General features: G+C 37.3%; 1 protein-coding gene across 1 annotated transcript; it reads right to left on the bottom strand.

Annotated features, from left to right (window-relative positions):
• Positions 1 to 209: 209 nt before the first annotated feature.
• Positions 210 to 18,134, bottom strand: LOC132168843 (Carbohydrate-binding-like fold). Its single transcript, XM_059579901.2, has 27 exons — positions 17,850 to 18,134; positions 17,479 to 17,544; positions 17,165 to 17,251; positions 17,018 to 17,074; positions 16,835 to 16,899; positions 16,576 to 16,745; positions 16,135 to 16,196; positions 15,882 to 15,965; positions 15,417 to 15,576; positions 15,155 to 15,270; positions 11,499 to 11,627; positions 10,364 to 10,435; positions 10,112 to 10,207; positions 9,951 to 10,028; positions 7,001 to 7,129; positions 5,846 to 6,022; positions 5,458 to 5,661; positions 5,241 to 5,354; positions 4,893 to 5,143; positions 4,511 to 4,556; positions 4,185 to 4,433; positions 3,673 to 3,903; positions 3,104 to 3,195; positions 1,594 to 1,822; positions 1,119 to 1,475; positions 650 to 723; positions 210 to 552 (listed from the first exon to the last, which is right to left on the bottom strand). The coding sequence occupies exons 1-27, from the start codon at positions 17,985 to 17,987 to the stop codon at positions 447 to 449; spliced, it is 3,639 nt and encodes a 1,212-aa protein (XP_059435884.2). The 5' UTR covers positions 17,988 to 18,134; the 3' UTR covers positions 210 to 446.
• Positions 18,135 to 18,963: the final 829 nt, after the last annotated feature.

Genomic DNA, 18,963 nt, shown 5'->3' with positions numbered 1-18,963 from the left:
TCGGGCAACCTAAAGTGGAAGGTTACAACACCCATCATCCCCAAGCAACCTAAAACTCTTAGAAAAGCCTAATTTTACATAAATTCGAACAACTTAATAAGAGACCATCCTCATTTGACATTCAAAGACTGAAGGAAATTTAAGGCGGCTGAGAAGCATATATCAAAGTGTGAAAATTTGCAACTGGGAAGAAAAAGCTAGACAAGAAATTGAAATCTGCGAAGATAAGCCTTGCATTGGTTTAAAATGGGAGGAAACTGGAAGCATCAGCACAAGCATTCAGAGATGTTGACATGAGAAGAAGAATGGCCAGCATCAATTATATGAATGAACCGGTTATTCTATATAATAACCGGGGATTCTATAGCTCATCTTCGAACGAACTTAAACAGAAGATTAGATTTAACACCAAAACTTTCTGTCTTCTATGCGCACAAAAAGGGTATTCAGTAAGTCTTCTTTCTCAAAATTGGCCTTCGTGCTTCCTTCTTCACAGTTGCAGTGAATCCTGGGGTTGGTATATCCACAGTGGATTGATACAAGTCCTTCAATCTACACGTGAGGCATAAAATAAGAATATTATTAAGTAAAGCATATACCACAACCAAGTAAAGGTTTTTTCTTATGGGGAAAGTAATATTAAAATTACCGTGGAAAACTGATAAACAGAGCAACCACTGAAACCCCAACAATGAGAGGAAACACAGGTGCCGCAGTCAACTCCTGAAAATCGTGATGCATGGAGAACAAGCGGATCAACAAAAAGAAAGAAAGTAATAGTTCAGAGAAAATGATATCATTCTGAATGAGAGTGTGCTAAGAAGAAATGAATTCCTGCGGCAAGTACCATGAAATTAGCAACTGTTCAACTTTAATAATGAAATACAGGATGAGGGCTTTGTAAGTCTCTGGATCCGGATCTCCAACATTTACTAGCAATCCAGGCACCAAATATAAGAAAGTCCTTATTAGATGACACCCCAAAATTTACTTTGGTAAGTGGGCCCCGTTAACTTTCTCATATTTACTACCCGAATTGCTAACAATTCAAACAGCAAAATTACTGGAAATCTTCATATCACAACCATCCGTATGAAAACTAACAGAGCCACACAAACCTGTTTGTGGTGGTCCTCTTCAACTTTGTATCTGAGTGGACCAACATGAATTTGGGTATTCTTCTCTAAGTCGACCTCGATAATCTCGGACTCAAATTTGTGGGTGGTTGATGGTAGACTAGATCTGAGCTGCAGAAGGTGCTTGCCCCTAGGCAAGTCCTTCACCTGGAAGAAGTTGGAAAGTGGCAGAGGGAAGACTGACTCAATCTTAGTCATGTCACTGGCTGACTTTATTTCCACCATTAGCTGTGAATTTAGTTCCTCTACTCTCTTTCCTTCAACATGGCAACTTACAATGGTCATCTCTGGCTGTTCAAAGACCAGGAAATCCAAGCCCCTGATATCCTCAGATCCAACCTACAAAAATCAACCGACATGATCAAACCAGATCTCACATATTGGTAGCAACCACATAAAGGATATTATTTCGAAGATGTTATTTGTGATTTTATCAGAGATATTAGGTAAGACTAACCTTAACAGGAATAGATTCTGGAGATGCACGCTCAATTCTCGGGCTACCCAGACCATCCCTTTTCACTACTTTTATTACATATGTAGTGTCAGGATGGAGTCCTCTCAGACGATAACTTCCAGATGAATCAGTCACTGTTTCCTCATAGTAACCTTTTGACTCAGACCGGGCTTCAACTGAAACACCTTCTTTGGGTTGGCCAGACAGCAAAGTGATCACCCCTGTAGCACTGTAGAAAGGTTAAACTACCTTAGTATCTTGCAGAAGAGTCACGTCTAATTAAATGAAAATGCCAATGACAAAAAGGAGCAAAAAGCAATATTATGGAGCATAATTTAAGTTACATATTGGATCATGCATGCTTGCTAGGGTGGGAATTTGTGTTAGTGTGTCAAGTTCGAATTGTGTCAAGCTATAGGTTTAAGACTATATAGGTCAACCCTAACCCGACCCATTTACTTAAATGGATCAAATCCCTCGACTCTGACCTGCTAATTTTGTGTTGAGTTCATATCGGGTTTACGGGTTGTGTTAAAAATTATCAGCCCTAATGCTTGCTTAGAGATGATGCAAAGTCAAAATTTGGTCTTTTTTTAAACAGTAATCAAAAATTCATTTCTATTATATCGATCATAAGTTCATAACCCACCTTGGTTGTCCTTTGATTTGAACTGTACTGATTTCAAGACCAGGACTACCACCCCCTACGCTACCACTCCAAAAGATTATTTCCCATTCTATTTTTTTATTCTACATAATAATGGCCATAAGAGTTGATGCCATAACTACCTATGGAAAGAAATCTGGCTGGTGTGCAGGTCTATCTACTATCTGTATATAAATAGGTTAGGTAAATAATCTAGCGGGCCCATTTTTGTTTGTGAAGGTTCATACTTCCAGGAATTGCATAAAACAAAAATGAGTTTATCAAAACTCAAGAATAAATCAAATAATTCAAAATGTCTCTTCAAATTAATGAATTTTTTTATTCCAAAAACCCAAACTGATCAGTTAAGTATTCAAAACATACCCTATATTTCTTTGACAAATAAGAGAGCAGCTATTGATTGCAGAGAGTTCGATATGAATTTGAACGAAGGAAAGAATCCACCGACTTCAAACCATTTAATTTTTATAAATAGTGTACATTCATTCAAAACGCATAGAGGCGGAACTCAAGTACACAAGAAGTATACAAGAGAGCCCTTAACCCATAGATAATTATTCTTTATACACATGGGAAAGCAAAGGGGGGAAGGGTATTCGAACTAGTGACCTCCGCTTTATGAGGCGTGGTCCCGAGCCGATTGAACTACCCCTTGGAGACTCATTTTATTTTTAATAAAAAAATCCAAACTAAGCAATGAACCTTTGAATTCTTTCTGTGACAGATTATGAACTGTCAAGGAAAATTGGTGCGAAAGCAATATAAAAACTCTCGCATCATGATGGCAGGGCATCACTGAGAGAGGAAAAATGACTAATGGAAGGAGAATAGACAGTAAAAGACCTGTAAGCCACACGGATGGCCTGGAAAGTGACTTCTCTAGACTCCCCAGAACCAAGTTCTATTGTCTGTGCTGGTGGTGAGAAAGCGTACTCCTACAAAAAAAAAAAAAAAAAAATTATTGGCTAAGTCAGGTAGTTGAAAATAATCTTACCTTCAGTAAATACCACAACCATAGCTCTAATCATCTTCAATTTCTTTCCAACATTACATATGGCAGATACGAGTCACACCATCAAGCTTTAGTATTAACGAAAACTGATTGAATATAATATCATTATTTTGTGCAAAATCTTTAGTATTAAACTTTGTGATTAAAACAATTTGAGCAGTTATATAATGAATTGAGAGTGGTAAAATGATAAATTATGCTGGATGAGCAAGCTTAACAGTACTACAAAATCAACTAGACCTCGGCGAATTTGTTGAAAATGATTTAGTTTCTGGATTCTGAGTACAGAATCATTAAATAGAAGATCATAGAGGAGTTGCACATGAAAAAAGTGCACCCAAAAAAAACAAAAAGTAGATTGCATGAAAAATCATTAGAAAAACTCATTCTAGTAGAGTACCTTCAGCAGAGGACGCAGATAGAAAGTTCCAGGAAATAAGTTATCAAAATGGAATGTTCCACCAGCCCCAGATACTGAGTTATTCCTATAACCCTCTTCTCCACTCAATGATAGCAGCACGGATGGAATAGGTTCCTTAGCACCATCTTTAGAATGTATATGTACAGAAATTTGACCAAGCTTCTGACAAGAAAAGGAGTGAGGTCCAACCCGTTTCAGATGATATCCAGGCTGCAGAAAATAAGAGACGTGAGGGAAGATAGCAATGAATTGCAGTCATGGAAATAAATAGAGTATGCTCAATATGATGCTCTAACAAAATTACTAACAAATCTGTTCACGAATAACATACGCATTATTCAAACTTATACATGAAATATCTACAAATGAAGGATGTCGTGAGTAGGACACATCAATATTTAAGGTAGTTACAGAAAGCATACCAGTTAAATATATTTTATTGCAAAACAAATAAACTTTATAGAAATTCTATCACAACAAATGTTCCTAACCTTCGAAGCCTCAACGCTATACGTTATGTCATCATATAAAGGTCCAGCAATGAAGGATCCATCCATCTTTGTGGTAGTTTCAAGTACTAATTCACTGTTCTTAAGGGCAGCAATGTGGCTATCTCCAGCAGCAAGAATACTAATATGAACACCAGAAAGAGGAGGAGAAACGGATCCTTCAATATATAAGCCCAACCGAGCAGAAAATGGAGGAATGGAAGCTTGACAACCATCATTTGTCACCGAGACCTAACATATCATAGTTTGTGATGAAGCTTGACAGATCAACATAAAAAACTTTTGTAAATGATGAAAATTAAACTTACATGACGTTGTCTAGGATAAAACAAGATCTTCTTCACCCCATTATTCCTGCAACAAATCACAGCTCACGTAAGCGCTACAAGTAGTGCAGTAAAAGCAAGTTAACAACATTAGCGAGGTGTTAAACAAGTTTACTAGTAATGAAGACACAAATCAGAATGATGAAAGTTTACACACCAAAACAATAAATAAATAAATAAAATGCAGGTAGGGTAGGGGAGCAAGAAGCAAAAGCTGCTTCTAACAGCAATGAGAAGGTGATTGAAACAGTCCATATCTACATAGAAACATGGATCAAATATTGGAGAAACCCAAGTCCACCACTAAGTTACCAGCGAAGCACTTGATGACACAGTTAGCAAGAAAACAACTAAATTTACATACCTTGAGTCCCGAGGAACAAAGGTAAGTTTGTCTCCAGGATTAGCCCATACAGAGAACTCATAAATGGCAGCACTTGTTTGATCATTGTCATTGGAACTAAGTTTAGCTGTGGTACCATCAACAACACTGCCCCCACTGTTCAGAATGTCCACAGCAATACTCTCGGGTACTTCATATGCACCATCAAGTGTGCTAGATTCAACATTGATCCGTCCTTTAAGTAGATACTTCTCTCCTTTCAGATAGATGGGCTACAAAAAGAAATAAAGGTGAGGAAAAAAGATTTGAAACAATCATGCATGTTAACCACAGCCATAGAAAAAAAATGAAAATGAAAAAGAACTATACCAAAGGGTTGAATGTATCAATCTTCATTGATGAACTCCCAAAGAAAATACATGAGTTAACAAAATGAAGTTCATGCAATCCGGGAGATTCTACACATATATGCTGGGAACCTTTCTGCAGTTTACACAAAGGAATAGAAATCAATTTTGCTTGAAAGTACATAAGGCATCCTGTCCTATGAATTTTAACTTTGGGGGATTTAATGAAGAGGCACTACCTTAATCTTCAAATTTACAGATGACCCATCTTCTTGAGTCATGTAAGCATCTACATCATGGGTGGAGATAACATTAACCCAGTAACCTTTTTGAACGAATACAATTCCTTCTACATCCTCAGCACCAACGTCCAAATCAATGAAGCTCTGCTCCCAGCACCAATTATCTTCCCTTGTCACTCCTTCTGGGGAGTTGTGTTTGACCTAAAACAGTAACAATCAATTGAAGAAAAAAGTACATAGAATCAAAATAGCATTCAGAAACTTACACAAATCACTAACACCAATTCCACATGAATGTTTGAGATTTATATTCACAACAAGAAACAAGCTGGAAAATAATTGAAAGTTATGGGAAAATATAGAAGGCAGAGAGCAAGCACAATACCTCAAGCTTGTATTGTCCAGGGATGACATTTGAAAAGAGGAATTCACTGCTGTTGTCAGTCAAAGTAACTGTCTTTCTCTCTTCATTGCGTTTACCAGCGAATCTCACAAGGGTAACAGAAACTAACGGGCCACAGTTCTCCTTGCAGGCTACAGTACCAAGTACATTGACTAGTGCCTTAATCATGGACCAAAAAGAAAGATATATCAAAAATTATAACTTGCATTATTTTATAAACAAATGAGGTCCAATAAACACCTATGGCAATTTTCACGGGTAAAATAGAAAGGAAAATGAGGGTGGAAATTTGAGAAATCATTTATAGCTCCATATTAAGTTTGGATAATATGTCATAAATCCAAGTCAGAAATTCCAATTTGATCAATATGTCCTTTTAATTTTATATCATCTGCATTTATGAATTCCTTGAGAATTGTTATAACCAGAAAACCAATACGAATGAAAAAAAATAGTGATATAATCTTGCTTTAAAAAGCCAAGGAGAAGTTTTGTGAAAAGACAGAAAAAAATTAAAAACTTATTCTCATTTTGTAAGTTTTTTACAAAGAAAATGAGCCAACACAAGAAAAATACGATATAAAGATGGGTTTACGGTTGAAACTAATTTACTTATTCTTCGAAGGTTGGAGGTGACGAGAAAAGTCTTTTGGATCTTTTTGCGAAGGTTGAAGTGGAGCGAGAGACCATAAAGGTTAAGGGAAAGATGGAGCTCAAGAATTTGGAGTGCTCCATCAATTTTGAGGCTAGAGGTCGGAGACCTTCTCCGGAGAAGTGCCAGCGCCGGCGGGGTTGTTTGAGATTGAAAATGATTTCTCCTTTCTTCCTGAAGTACAGTAGGGGTTTTGGGTTTTTAGGGCTGGTGCTGGGCTATTGTGGGTTTTGGTTTTGGTTTTTTTTTTTTTAGGTTTTTATTTTTGGATGAGGCTTCTTGATTGGTCTTTTGGGTTGGTCTTCTTGGGCTGTGTTTATGGGTTTTGCGCTTTTTTTTTGATATATACAACATTACTTATAAAAAAAAAAAAAACTTATTCTTCAAGTGATCTATCAACGTTTTGCTTTATAATTTTTATTTTTTTGTTACTAAAAAGAAAAAGCAAAAGAATCTTAAATTCCTCTAATTTTGAGAAATATTACCTGAGAAAATTCAACATTCAACAATGGACTTTTGACAACAATGTCAACATGCGATGGCAAAAACATGAGTCCAGGAGCACTCTCAGGTGTAGCTGCCATAGCAGATAAGCGGTATCCACCTGGTAGAACCTGAACATATTATAGATAAAGGAGGAAGATGTGACTTGTAGAGCAGACGAAACACTAACTTCAATAAATGTATAGATAGCCAACATCAATGAAAAATCAAAACGCAGAAGGAAATATCATTTTACTAGACATTACCAGCTTTGTTGTGGTTGTGAGAATTTAAGATTGTGGATCCAACATGGTTAGGGTAATTACAGTAGCATCACTTCAAACTTGATAACTACTCAAAGTACATTTGCCTTTTGCCATTGTACTTTTTTTTTAATATAAGTAAATGAATTTCATTAGACGCACAAAGGGCACAACCCAAGTACACAGAAAGTATATATGGAAAAACACCCAGCATATCAAGAACACGAAAAAAGAAAACAAAAATCTGCATAGCTAGAGTCATGGGGTAAACAGGTAGCAAAGCTCTACTCAAATAAAGTTTTGAAAAGATAGGTCCTTAGATTCACGCTCGTTCTCTCTTGAACATTGAAGCTTCAAGCATTCCTTTCTCCCCAAATGCACCAGAATAAGAAAGAGGGAATTGCATTCCTAACAATAATGTTGTCATTCCGACTGACTCCCCTATTCCAACACGCCAAAAGATCCACCACCCGTTTAGGCATAACCCACTCTACCCCAAATATCTGAAAAACCATAATTCACAACTCTCTAGAGACATCACAATGACAAAAAAAGATGATCTAGAGTTTCTCCACTCTTTTTATACATACAGAGCCAATCTATCACTATGATGAGATGCTTTGGGAGATTATCCAAAGTGAGAATTTTACCGAGGGAAGCTGTCCACATAAAGAAAGCCAACTTCAAAGGAGCCTCAATCCTCCAAACGCTCTTCCGAAGGGAGGGGCAAACACCATTAAGAAGAACCTTATAAAAAGTTTTGACCTAAAAAGATTTTCTTTTTTAGGGCATCCAACATAGGCGATTATCACCCTCCCAACCCACTCTAGCACAATACAAAACATTGAAGAAAGAGGAGACGGAGTCCACCACCCAATCATGCACCAACCAGGTCAAGTTAATGTCCTAGTGAGCAGCTGTATCATTCCTAACACTCCTAAGGGCCACCGTTGCATCCCTATTCCTAGCAAGACATAATAACTCCAAAATAGAATCCTTCAAAGTACGATCTCCACACCATATATCATGCCAGAACCTAGAATGAGAGCCATCACCCCCTTCTCCACAGCAAACCTCCACAACCACTTACCCAAAAGGGCCTGATTCAATGTAGACAAACTCATGATCCCTAACTCTCCGAAATGGATAGGAGAGCGCACATTCTACCAATTAACAAGATGGAATTTCGGCACATCGTCCAAACCACTCCAGAAAAAATCCCTCTGCCATTTTTCTAACTGATTAGCAACACTAACCGAGATAAGGAAAAGGGAGAGGAAATAGGTAGGAAGGTTGGGCATAGTGCTCTTAATCAACGTTACTCGACCACCCCTAGACAAGTAAAGTCCTTTCCAATCAGCTAATTTTCTCTCCATTTTTTCAATGATAGAATCCCAAACAAACTTAGCCTCAAACTAAACACCCAAAGGGAGACCCAAATATTTCAAAGGCAAGGAAGAAACCCTACAGCCTAGAATATGAGCCAACTCACTCACATTGGGCACGTTACCCACAGGAACCTACTCCGATTTAGCCAAGTTAGTCTTCAAACTGGAGGCAGCTTCAAAACAAAGGAGGGTACATCTCAGGTATCGAATCTAGTATGGAGCAGTCCCACAGAAAATGAGGGTATCATCGGCAAACAGGAGATGGGATACAGAAACATGATCATCACTCCTAGCCCCCACCGAGAGACCAGAAATAAAGCCCTCATTCACAACAACTACCATCATACAACTCAAAGCTTCCATAACAATCACAAAAAGAAGGGGGGGGAGAGAAGGCCCCGTCTCAAATCCAGAGAGCTATTGAAGAACCCACTAGACATACCATTAACCAGGATAGAGAATTGAACTATGGATATGCAATTGCCAATCCACTTCTGCCACTTCTCCCTAAAACCACATCTCCCTAGCAAGTAAAGCAAAAAGCCCAGCTAATATGATCATAAGCCTTCTCTAAGACCAATTTACACCATTGTACTGAACTGTAGATATGCAATTGACAATCCACTTCCGCCACTTCTCCCCAAAACTACATCCCCCTATCAAGTAAAGCAAAAAGTCCCAACTGACATGATCATAAGCCTTCTTTAGGTCCAATTTACACCATTTTACTTTATTGACAACTGCATAATATATATATATATATATATATATATATATATATATATATATATATGTGTGTGTGTGTGTGTGTGTCTTCCACTAGATTTTCCAATACCCATGAGAAACAAAAACTAAATTAATTCAAATCCACAATCAAGAAATCAAATGAGATGAGGTAGGGATAACTACTAACTCCCCAGTTCTAGTTGCTTATAGCCTCATGCAGTCATGCTTCAACAAAGGATCAGAAAATTAAATTCTAAATCAATAACATGTCAACTCAATGGGTGAAAAGACTTTATGGCATCTTGTATAAGTTGAATCTCAAAACTCTTATCAAGAGAAAGAAAAACTAAAAGATAAAAAGAATAAGAAGCTTAGTAAAACTAAATAGAAAAGCTTTGCTGGCTTCCATTACCCAAGTAACACCATATAACCAAAATTACTTAATGAGCTTCAGATTCTCCGAATACAACTCTGTCAATGTCTCTTTTAACTTTAGTTATGGAGATATCAGAAAGACTTTACAGAATACTAAGCAATTAGAGAGCAATACCTCATTGAAGTTCAGGCTAACATACCTCAAAGCAGAAATTTCCACTTCCATCAGTCAGTTTCACTTGAGGTTTGACATTTTCTGGTCCATGAGTCAAAGCTACCTATAATACAAACATGACAATGAATTTAATTGCAATGCACGAAACAAGTAACAAAAATTAAAAGATAGAAATTGTGATTTTACCTTTGCCTTGAAACCAGCACTAACCATCCGAACTACACCACATACATCATAGGAAACTGCTTTAATATCAGTAACCGAAGCCATGTTTGGCAATACCTGAAGGAGCAACCAAAGTTAGGAAAGAGAAAAGGACAGCAATTTAGTAATTGTAATCAGTACAAACACCAGTTCAATGAGTTAAATGTAAATTTAAATAACTGAACCCTGTCACTTCTAATTCAGGTATGCAAGATTCTCTACGCTATACTTTACCATATAATCCTTCAGTATGTTGAATTTGTAATGCTCCTTTATGGCCTCTATTGTATAGCGATTGGAAGTAACCTAAAATTCAAAACTTGAAAACTTAAGCAGATAATATACTCTTAACTTAAGATGAAGCACCTCAACTAATATCGAAGACATGAATCAAATTACAAAATGTTCCAAGTGATTGACAAACCATATTCAAAGAAGCAGGCATGCACACAAGTGAGAGGGAGGGAGCATTGTAGGACAAATTAAAAGTCAAAATCTAGAATATATAAATGAAAGAGCAGACCTTTTAACCAAAGACGTGGAAAAATAATGGTTTTATGGTGAAAGAAAATGTGGTAAGAACTCAACTTTTTCAGTAAATATTGTAAGAAGAAGGTTAAAAATCAGTGCAACTCTTATGCATAATTCATTTTTTGATAAGTAAATAAGTTGCGCCAAATTGCACCCCTCTGCACTTCTTTATGAGTTTGGATTATGCATAATTCATTTAAGAAATGATACTCTTCATATTTTCGAGCTTAACAAGCCAAACAATGACTTTAATTCATTTGTCATAAATTAGAATTATAGATTTTTTTTAATAAGTAACCCAATCTCATAAAGAAGTGCAAAGGAGCACAACCCAAGTACACAGGAAATATACAAGAAAAATGAACTTCTTGTATAGATATTAAAAAGGGAAAAAAGAACTTCAGGTTCGAAAGGCAAAAAGAACTCTCATATCCAATACAGTATGATTTCCTTCAAAAACAAACAGTATCCTGATCAGTTCCTAATCCAGTGAAGTGGTCATAACTGATAAAAACTAGTACCAGTAGATGTTCACCACAAATTTATAAGCCAACTCAGTGTATCTGCAACTTGTTCAACAAACTACAACAAGCAGACTGTCTCATAAGACACTGATACAACTAATACAGATGCCAACTCGTATTATTTCTTTGAATATAGAGACAGATAACAGATTGGAAGAAGATGTGAAAAAAAATCAGAAGAAATCAAGAAGAGCTAAAGCGTGCAGGTAAACTTGGATATTGAGAGCAATGTGCATACCTTGTCAAGCTTTATACAGACACATATTTATATATACAACATTCGTACATGCATATAATATATAAAGTAATTATACCTGATCGAGCTTGTAAAATCCTTGTTTGTCAGTGATAGACCTTTCATGACCATCAACTATAATTTTAACACCCTCCACTCCAACGTCATTTCCATCAACTACACGGCCCCCAACAGAAAATCCAGTGACCTACACAATTTAACAAGAACACAGGATTGAGCATGTTAATATATTCACATAAAATCCAAAATAGGATAAGACACCTAACATTACCTGAACAAGCAAATTTAAGGCTAAATAAAGGGAACAAGAATAAGAAGAAATATATATACACTAGCTTGGTAGAGTCATGTAAAACATGAATTTATCTTAATGTAACTTTAAAACGTGAATTCATCATTACCAAGAAGACTTTTAAAATACTAGTAGCCAATTAACATGCAGACTTTTAACAGCACTGAAAGAGCTAGACAGTTATTTTTTTTTATTTTTTTATTTTTTTTATAGGTAAACAAAGAAATATCATCAAAGAAAGCGCAAGGCATCCCCAAGCATACAGGAAATATACAAAGGACACCAAAACAGAAAAAACAAAAAACAAAGAAAACACCCGCAAAAACCCAAAAGACATAAGAACACCAAGAGCCCCACAACAGAAATCCAAACCCACAAAAAACCCTGGGCTAGATTACAACACAGCAAGAACCCTCTTGCCTACTTTGCCCCGGCTAGACCCAACTCCCCTAGCATCAAAGTTGATCGAGCACTCTAAATTCTTAAGCTTCCTTCTCCCTTTTGGTTTAGAAGCAGAGACTAAAATCTTTTGACGCTGCTCCTCATCAACTAAAGTCAAGAAATCCAGAAAACCCTTCTCATCAACCCCGTAACAGATCCCATAGTGATAACACAATCTTGCATCTTGCACTGCCTCAGGGTAACCTACAATCCCCCCCCCCCCCCCTCTCTCTCTCTCTCTCTCTCTCTCTCTCTCTCAAGATCACTCCCCTTCGAAGATTCACCCACAAGACCATCATCCAACTGATTTGAGGGAGCAAACCCACCCACGCCAGACAAAGACAACGGACCAGTCCCGACGCCACCAGACGAAGGCTAGGCAACGGAAGGACTCTTGACCACACTAGAAGTGCTCAGGAGAGGACTTCCTGACCTCACCCCTTACAGACGTTGGCGCGGACTGAGCAACGACTACAACACTAAAAGAGCTAGACAGTTGAACCATTCAAATAATTGACAGCTCATAAGATAGCGAACGAACCAGTAAATTAACAACTTTTACTACAATAGACTGCCAACATGCTTGTAGTCGAACAACCAAATTCCATCAAGACAACAAACCAAACTTCATCCATCTCAAATTCATTCTTTTCCTTTGTAGTAATTTTTTCTTACAAAGAGACAATAGTGAAGAGCTAGAAAGGGAGAAGGAGATTTCATTCCCATAGGCATAAGCAATATCTTTGACAATGAAGAGGGACTTTCAGGAGGTTCACACGACAAGAAACAGGCAAGTTTAAACAATTCAAGTACTCTAGCATGGTAAAAGTAAGGAGTGGCCCTAGTGGTTACATTAATTGATTTGAAAATTCTGGTATATCAGCTCAAGACACTACCATGAGATTGTAGGGTTATGGTATTAGAGTGGAATGTTAGGGTATGCTATTCTGCATCAAAGCTAGTTTCAATAAAACAGTGTCACTTTAGATGAGAGTCAATCATCCACTCATCCAGGAAAGATGTATTCCAATGCAGCAAAGAATCAAGGAAGGTTAGGAGACATCTTCAGTTGGACATGAAAAAATACAAGATCATCTATGATAGTGGAAGAGTTTGATTCGTTCCAAAAAATCAAACTACACAGCAGGTTTGTGCATTTGACTGAGTGGAATGGAAATATTTGGAGTGGATTTAGATTGTGTTACACAAAGACAAGGAAAGATTGATCGGAAGTCGTGTGTGTGTGTGAGTGTGTGTGTTGGGGTGGGGGGGCGGGTAAAGAATAAATAAAAGAAGATTTTACTTGTCCTGAGATGGTCGTCTTACCCTAATCAAGAGTAAATTATCCAGCTTACCTACGTACTTCTGCTCCTTTTTTCCTTTACCAGCCGATATGGCTAGGAGATTGGAGCGCCTTCAAAGGGGCTTTCTTTGGGATGGACTAGGCGGTGAGCCCAAACTTCATCTGGTGAACTGGAAGACTATCTTCTCCTTTGTTCCTAGAGGAGGCTTGGAAGTTAAAAACCTCATGTTGTTCAATAAAGCTTACTTGGTAAATGGCTTTGTCGATTTGTGCAAGAGGAGACTTCTCTATGGAGAAAGGTGATTGTTGAGCAGTACAGGATCCAGAGCAAGGTTGGTGTTCAGAGGAAGTTTGAGAGCCCTATGGGGGGTGCCTTTCGAGGAATATTAGGAATGGCTAGAGGAATTTCTCCAACTTTGTCTCTTTTAGGGTTGGGGACGGGTCTCGTTTTTGTTTTTGGCATGATGTTTGTTGTGGTGAAGTTGCTCTCAAACCTTCATTCTCAAAGCTTTATTCAATAGCTCATGACAAAAAGGTCTTGGTATCAGATTTTTATTCATTGGAATCCAAGTATCATCATGGCAGTCTAGGATTGAGAGTTGGAATCTCGACTCTTTCCTCAATCCAATATAGTTCTCAACAACCCATCCGAGGAGGTGGATAGATTGTTGTAGACCCCAGCCAGCAATCATGACTTTGATATAAAAGGCTATGATAACACTTTACAGAGTGAAAAGCCTTGCCCCTTCCCCTAGAAAAGTGTTTGGAAGGTTAAGGCTGTGCCCCGCATTGCGTTCTTTACTTGGACAGCAACTTTGGGTAGAATTCTTACAGATAATCTTAGAAGGTGGGGTTTCACTCTTGTAAAATGGTGTTACCCATGCAAAAAGAATGAGGATACCGTTAATCATCTTCTCGTCCATTGTAAGTACACTAAGTACACTAGCAATCTTTGCCACTTGGTTCTCAACTTATTCAGAGTTTTGTGGGCTATGCCTCGCAACATCCAAAAGTTGCTACATTTTTGGAGGACTCAAGGCCGGGGACATCCCAAAGAGGTTATCTGGAAAGTTATTCTTGCGTTCTTAATGTGAAGCATTTGGAGAGAAAGGAATCAACGCCTCTTTGAGGACTGCAAGTATAATGTGCTTTGTTTAAAATCCTTTTTTTAATATCTCTTTTGAATTGGGTTGTAATCTATGTTCTTAATTTCTCCTTCTCGAATATTTTAGACCATGCTAACATTTTAGATTTCAGACACCTTAGAGTGGTTGTTTCTCTTATATACTTTTCATGTGGGCTTTACCTTTTCTTTTTAATAAATTATCATTCATCAAAAACAAAAAAAAAACAAAAATTAAAAGAGAAGCATATCTACTATTACTCTATTAGCATATTCAATTTTTTTTTTTTTTTTTTTTTTATAAGTAATAGCCAGTCTTATTAAAAGCGAATTAGCATATTCATTTTTTATTAGACAACAATTTCATGCAAATGGTTGGGCGGCAAAGTCTTAATTCTAAATCCAAACAAACTTACTTTACATATTTTATAAACAATTTCACATCATGCTTACAAAAATCTAGTGGGACAGAAAATAAAGAAAAAAGATGGAGAATAATTACCATAACAGGATAAAATGTTCTGGTTTGACAATGTAGCCAACTATGTAGCTTACCTGAAACTTTTGGGGAACTGTCACATGTTGATGCTCAACAATCACTGATGCAATGGGAGGTGAAACATCAAATACTGTGTTTTCACCCTTGTAGAAAGGTATGAGCTCGTATCTTCCTGCAAGTAATTCAAGAATATGAAAAAGATGCAGAAGTTTTGAATAAGCAGAAAGGTGAAAACAAAAGAGATTACAAAAGAAAGATAATGCAAGTATTAAAAATGCAGCAACTAGAATGAAAAGCAACATCTAAATAGAGAATTACCACAGGGTATTGATTTAAACATAAACATTCCTTCAGCATTGGATACAGCATGGCAGAGAGCCTTTCTTTGTCCAGGGGCATTACCAGAACCTTGGGGACAATCTACCTCTAAGACATCATCTGAGTATAAATACATGTGAACTCCCAATATTGGATTTCCCTACCAAAAAGAAAACAAACTATTTTGATTTTATATATAGAAGAGCATAAAAGTGAAGCATAATCAGCCAGCAAGTGATGAGCAAAATTAACTAAGTATCACACTTCAACAATAGGCATTGCACATAGTATCTTCTAAGTGAACAGAGAACAAAATTATATCCCTGAACAGATCTCATCACAATAAACATGAATGTTATATTTAATATTCAGATCTCCTTATAATAGATGGATTTTGTAAAACTAGAGAGAGGAACACAAATAAATTGAATTATAATGGAACTGTTGTCTCTACGATAAGTTTACCTGAGCAACAACAAAGCCATGGACATCATACCCAGGGACAAAGAAAATGTCATCAACTACACCATTTCCAAACCCCAATTCCACCTGCAAGAAGTGCATTTCCAAATGAGTGGCAATGTGGGATATACATGCCTGTCAACCATAATAGGTAGGTATGTAGGTAGATAGATTCTTGGGGGGAAGGAAGAGAGAGGAACTAACATGAGCAATAAAAGGCAAACGTAAAAACAAAGTGAAAGAAAAAACATCCAACCTCTGTGGAGCCTCGAACTTCAACTTTCAGATCAGAATGCGAAGCACGTAATTCATATTTTCCTGCACACAATACATTGCTATTACTTATCAAAAAAAATATATATATTTTCCTGCACAAGAAGAATGTTATCAAACTAGAATTCCCATTTGTTAAGTGAAGGGAGAGTTAAAAATTAGTCATCCCTTTGAAATTAAAATCACAAGGAATCCATAATGTCAAGTGCAGTCCCACTAGGAAATTGGATCACTGCATGTGCTATACTATGCAAGACATCTTTGAAACTCGAAGACATGTCACACTTTTTACAAACAAAATCATTTTTAAAAGATATTCTAGGATAGGCTGGGAACTTCAATGTTGGTTCCTTGGAAGAAGTTGCCACATAGAGAACAAACACGTTATCTTTTTAACAAAAAACTACCAGGCAAACTTTCGTACCTGGAAGTATATTTGTGAACAAGTAACTCCCCATTGATGATGTCAAGACAGAAGAGACAAGATCGCCATTAGGAGACAAAAGTTCAACTTTTACATTTGAAGGGCCTCCATTCTTAAGAGCACAGCTCTCTCCACCCACAGCTCCCACCACCTTACCAGAAATGGTGAACCTACAATGAGAATACTTTCACATTGTAACTCATACTAGAAATTTAAAAACATGTCCCCAAGCACATAACACGAATTAATCAAAACAAACCCTGTGAAACGGAAATTTATATCTTCATTGCCATTGCAACCAGTATCATCAACAACAACAGGAACCTGCCAAGGACATTATTTGTGTCAGATTTTACAGAAACTCAATTTTCATAAAAATGGACCGTGTGTAGTCCACCATGCTTGAGAAAATTTTGCGTAAAGAACAATGCAATTATTATACCTTCTCTGGGTCCCACGCCCATCCTTCTGGTCCATTTATTTGAATTACCAAAGAACCCTACAATTCACATAATTACAATAAGAAACACTTGAAAGAACACATGCACATGGAGGAAGCATCAAAAGCATTAGCATATTTAGATATTACCTTGTCGTATACTGGAATGAAGTAGTAGCCATTGGGAGCACACTGAGTTCTGTCCTTTACCAGTCCATCCACCGTGCGAAGCTCAATCTACCATTCACCAAAATTTACATACATAGATTTAAACAAACTAAACATAACTGCAAAATAACGGCCCCGTGTTCATCATTCTATCCATGTTGATACCAGTGCTACATTACTTGTGCAACAAATAAACGCTTCCAAATCAAAGATAAGTATACATTTCAAACATTTCCTTATTTCCCTCAACTCAGCAATGTACTACAAAAGCTTCAAAGCCAAAAATTGTGCAATACCGTGATATGAGAATAATCCAATTTCGCAGCATTCGTCGTCCTCGACTTCATCAAAGACGTACTAGCCTACAAAAAACGAATTCAATTTCAGAGAGTAAGAAACAAATTCCTGGACTTCGATTACAACCACAAATTCAAGTTACAAGTAATTATTGTGCACCGCAAAAGCCATCACTGCCAAATTCAGATCCACGATTTATGGCTCTCCGATTCTCAGAAATCCGTATTTTTCATCCTATAACTATTCCAACGTTTGGTTGCTATGGAATTACAGGATATAGCATAGGAAACGGAATTGAAGGCGAATAATTGAATCCAAAACCTGTTAAATGATTCCGAGAGAGAGAGAGAAAGAGAGAGAGGTGATTGACCTCGACAAATCCGCCACAGCCGTGGATGGAATCAGCGGAAGCAGCTGAAAAATAATGGATTACGATGAAGAAGCACAGCAAAGCGTCTCTGATCGTCATTCTACGCAGCGGGATTGGAGCTCGGCGAGGGTGTTTCATTGCAAGGTAAGGAGATCTGGTTATTTTACATGAGATTTTGATATATTATAAATATATATAAAATATGTAAATTAGAACACACTCAGTGAGTCAGTGGTGTCTGGGAACTCTTGCACTGTCAGGTGCGAGAGGGTTTATGGGTTTCCTAGGAAATGCAAGTGCGAAGCCGATCACCTTGGAGACTTTGTTGGATGTAAAGACGCTGACACGACATCGTCTTGATTTTTGAAGTTAAACGGCATCGTCTATTTGTTCCTTTCTCTCTTTTCGTGTTTTGATCTTGGGCCATATCAGCTAGGGTGGGGCAAAGCCCGCTTGAACCCGCTCAAAGTTGACCCGAGCCGCCTGGTCCAGTCCAACGGGGTTAGGGCTCGTGAACTACATAGCCTAAAGTCTCTCCTTGTGAGGTTGTAGGTCTAGCCCAGCCCGATGGTAAACCCAATTTTAAAGCTGACATAATATTTTTCAACATTGCACGAAAATTTACGAAATTCGGCTCAGGATCACGATCAATATTACGATTTCAACCACTCTTATAATTGAGAAACGTACAAATTTAGCCCTAAAGAGGTCAATAACCACCCCCTATATCTATAAGATGATTCCAAATATTTTTATTTGAGTATAATCTCTCTCAAGGTGTTATTGGAGATGTCTTTGATGCTTAAGTCAATAAAATTTTATTACAAGTAAAAGTCACATCAATTGACTATCTTATATAACATATAAGTTTTGCCAGGTGTAACCTTATAGGTAGATATACTTTTTTGTGGCGTATGACATCCGCCCTTTGCCTTGTAGCGAGGTCCCTTGCCATGTGTCAATTTCTAGATGATTAACATATGTAGACAATATGCATGAGATTTTTTCTTGTTCTTTTTAGCCATTTTAATCCCACCTTAATTTAAATTATAACAATAGATTATTTGCCACTACTAATAAGATATAATGGTGACAATTGTACATAAAATCTATG

This window comes from Corylus avellana, chromosome 1, assembly GCF_965113065.1.
Source record: "Corylus avellana chromosome 1, dhCorAvel1.hap1.2, whole genome shotgun sequence".
NCBI lineage: Eukaryota > Viridiplantae > Streptophyta > Magnoliopsida > Fagales > Betulaceae > Corylus > Corylus avellana.
Note: the sequence above shows the minus strand (reverse complement) of the source record. Positions and strands in the feature narration are given on the sequence as shown.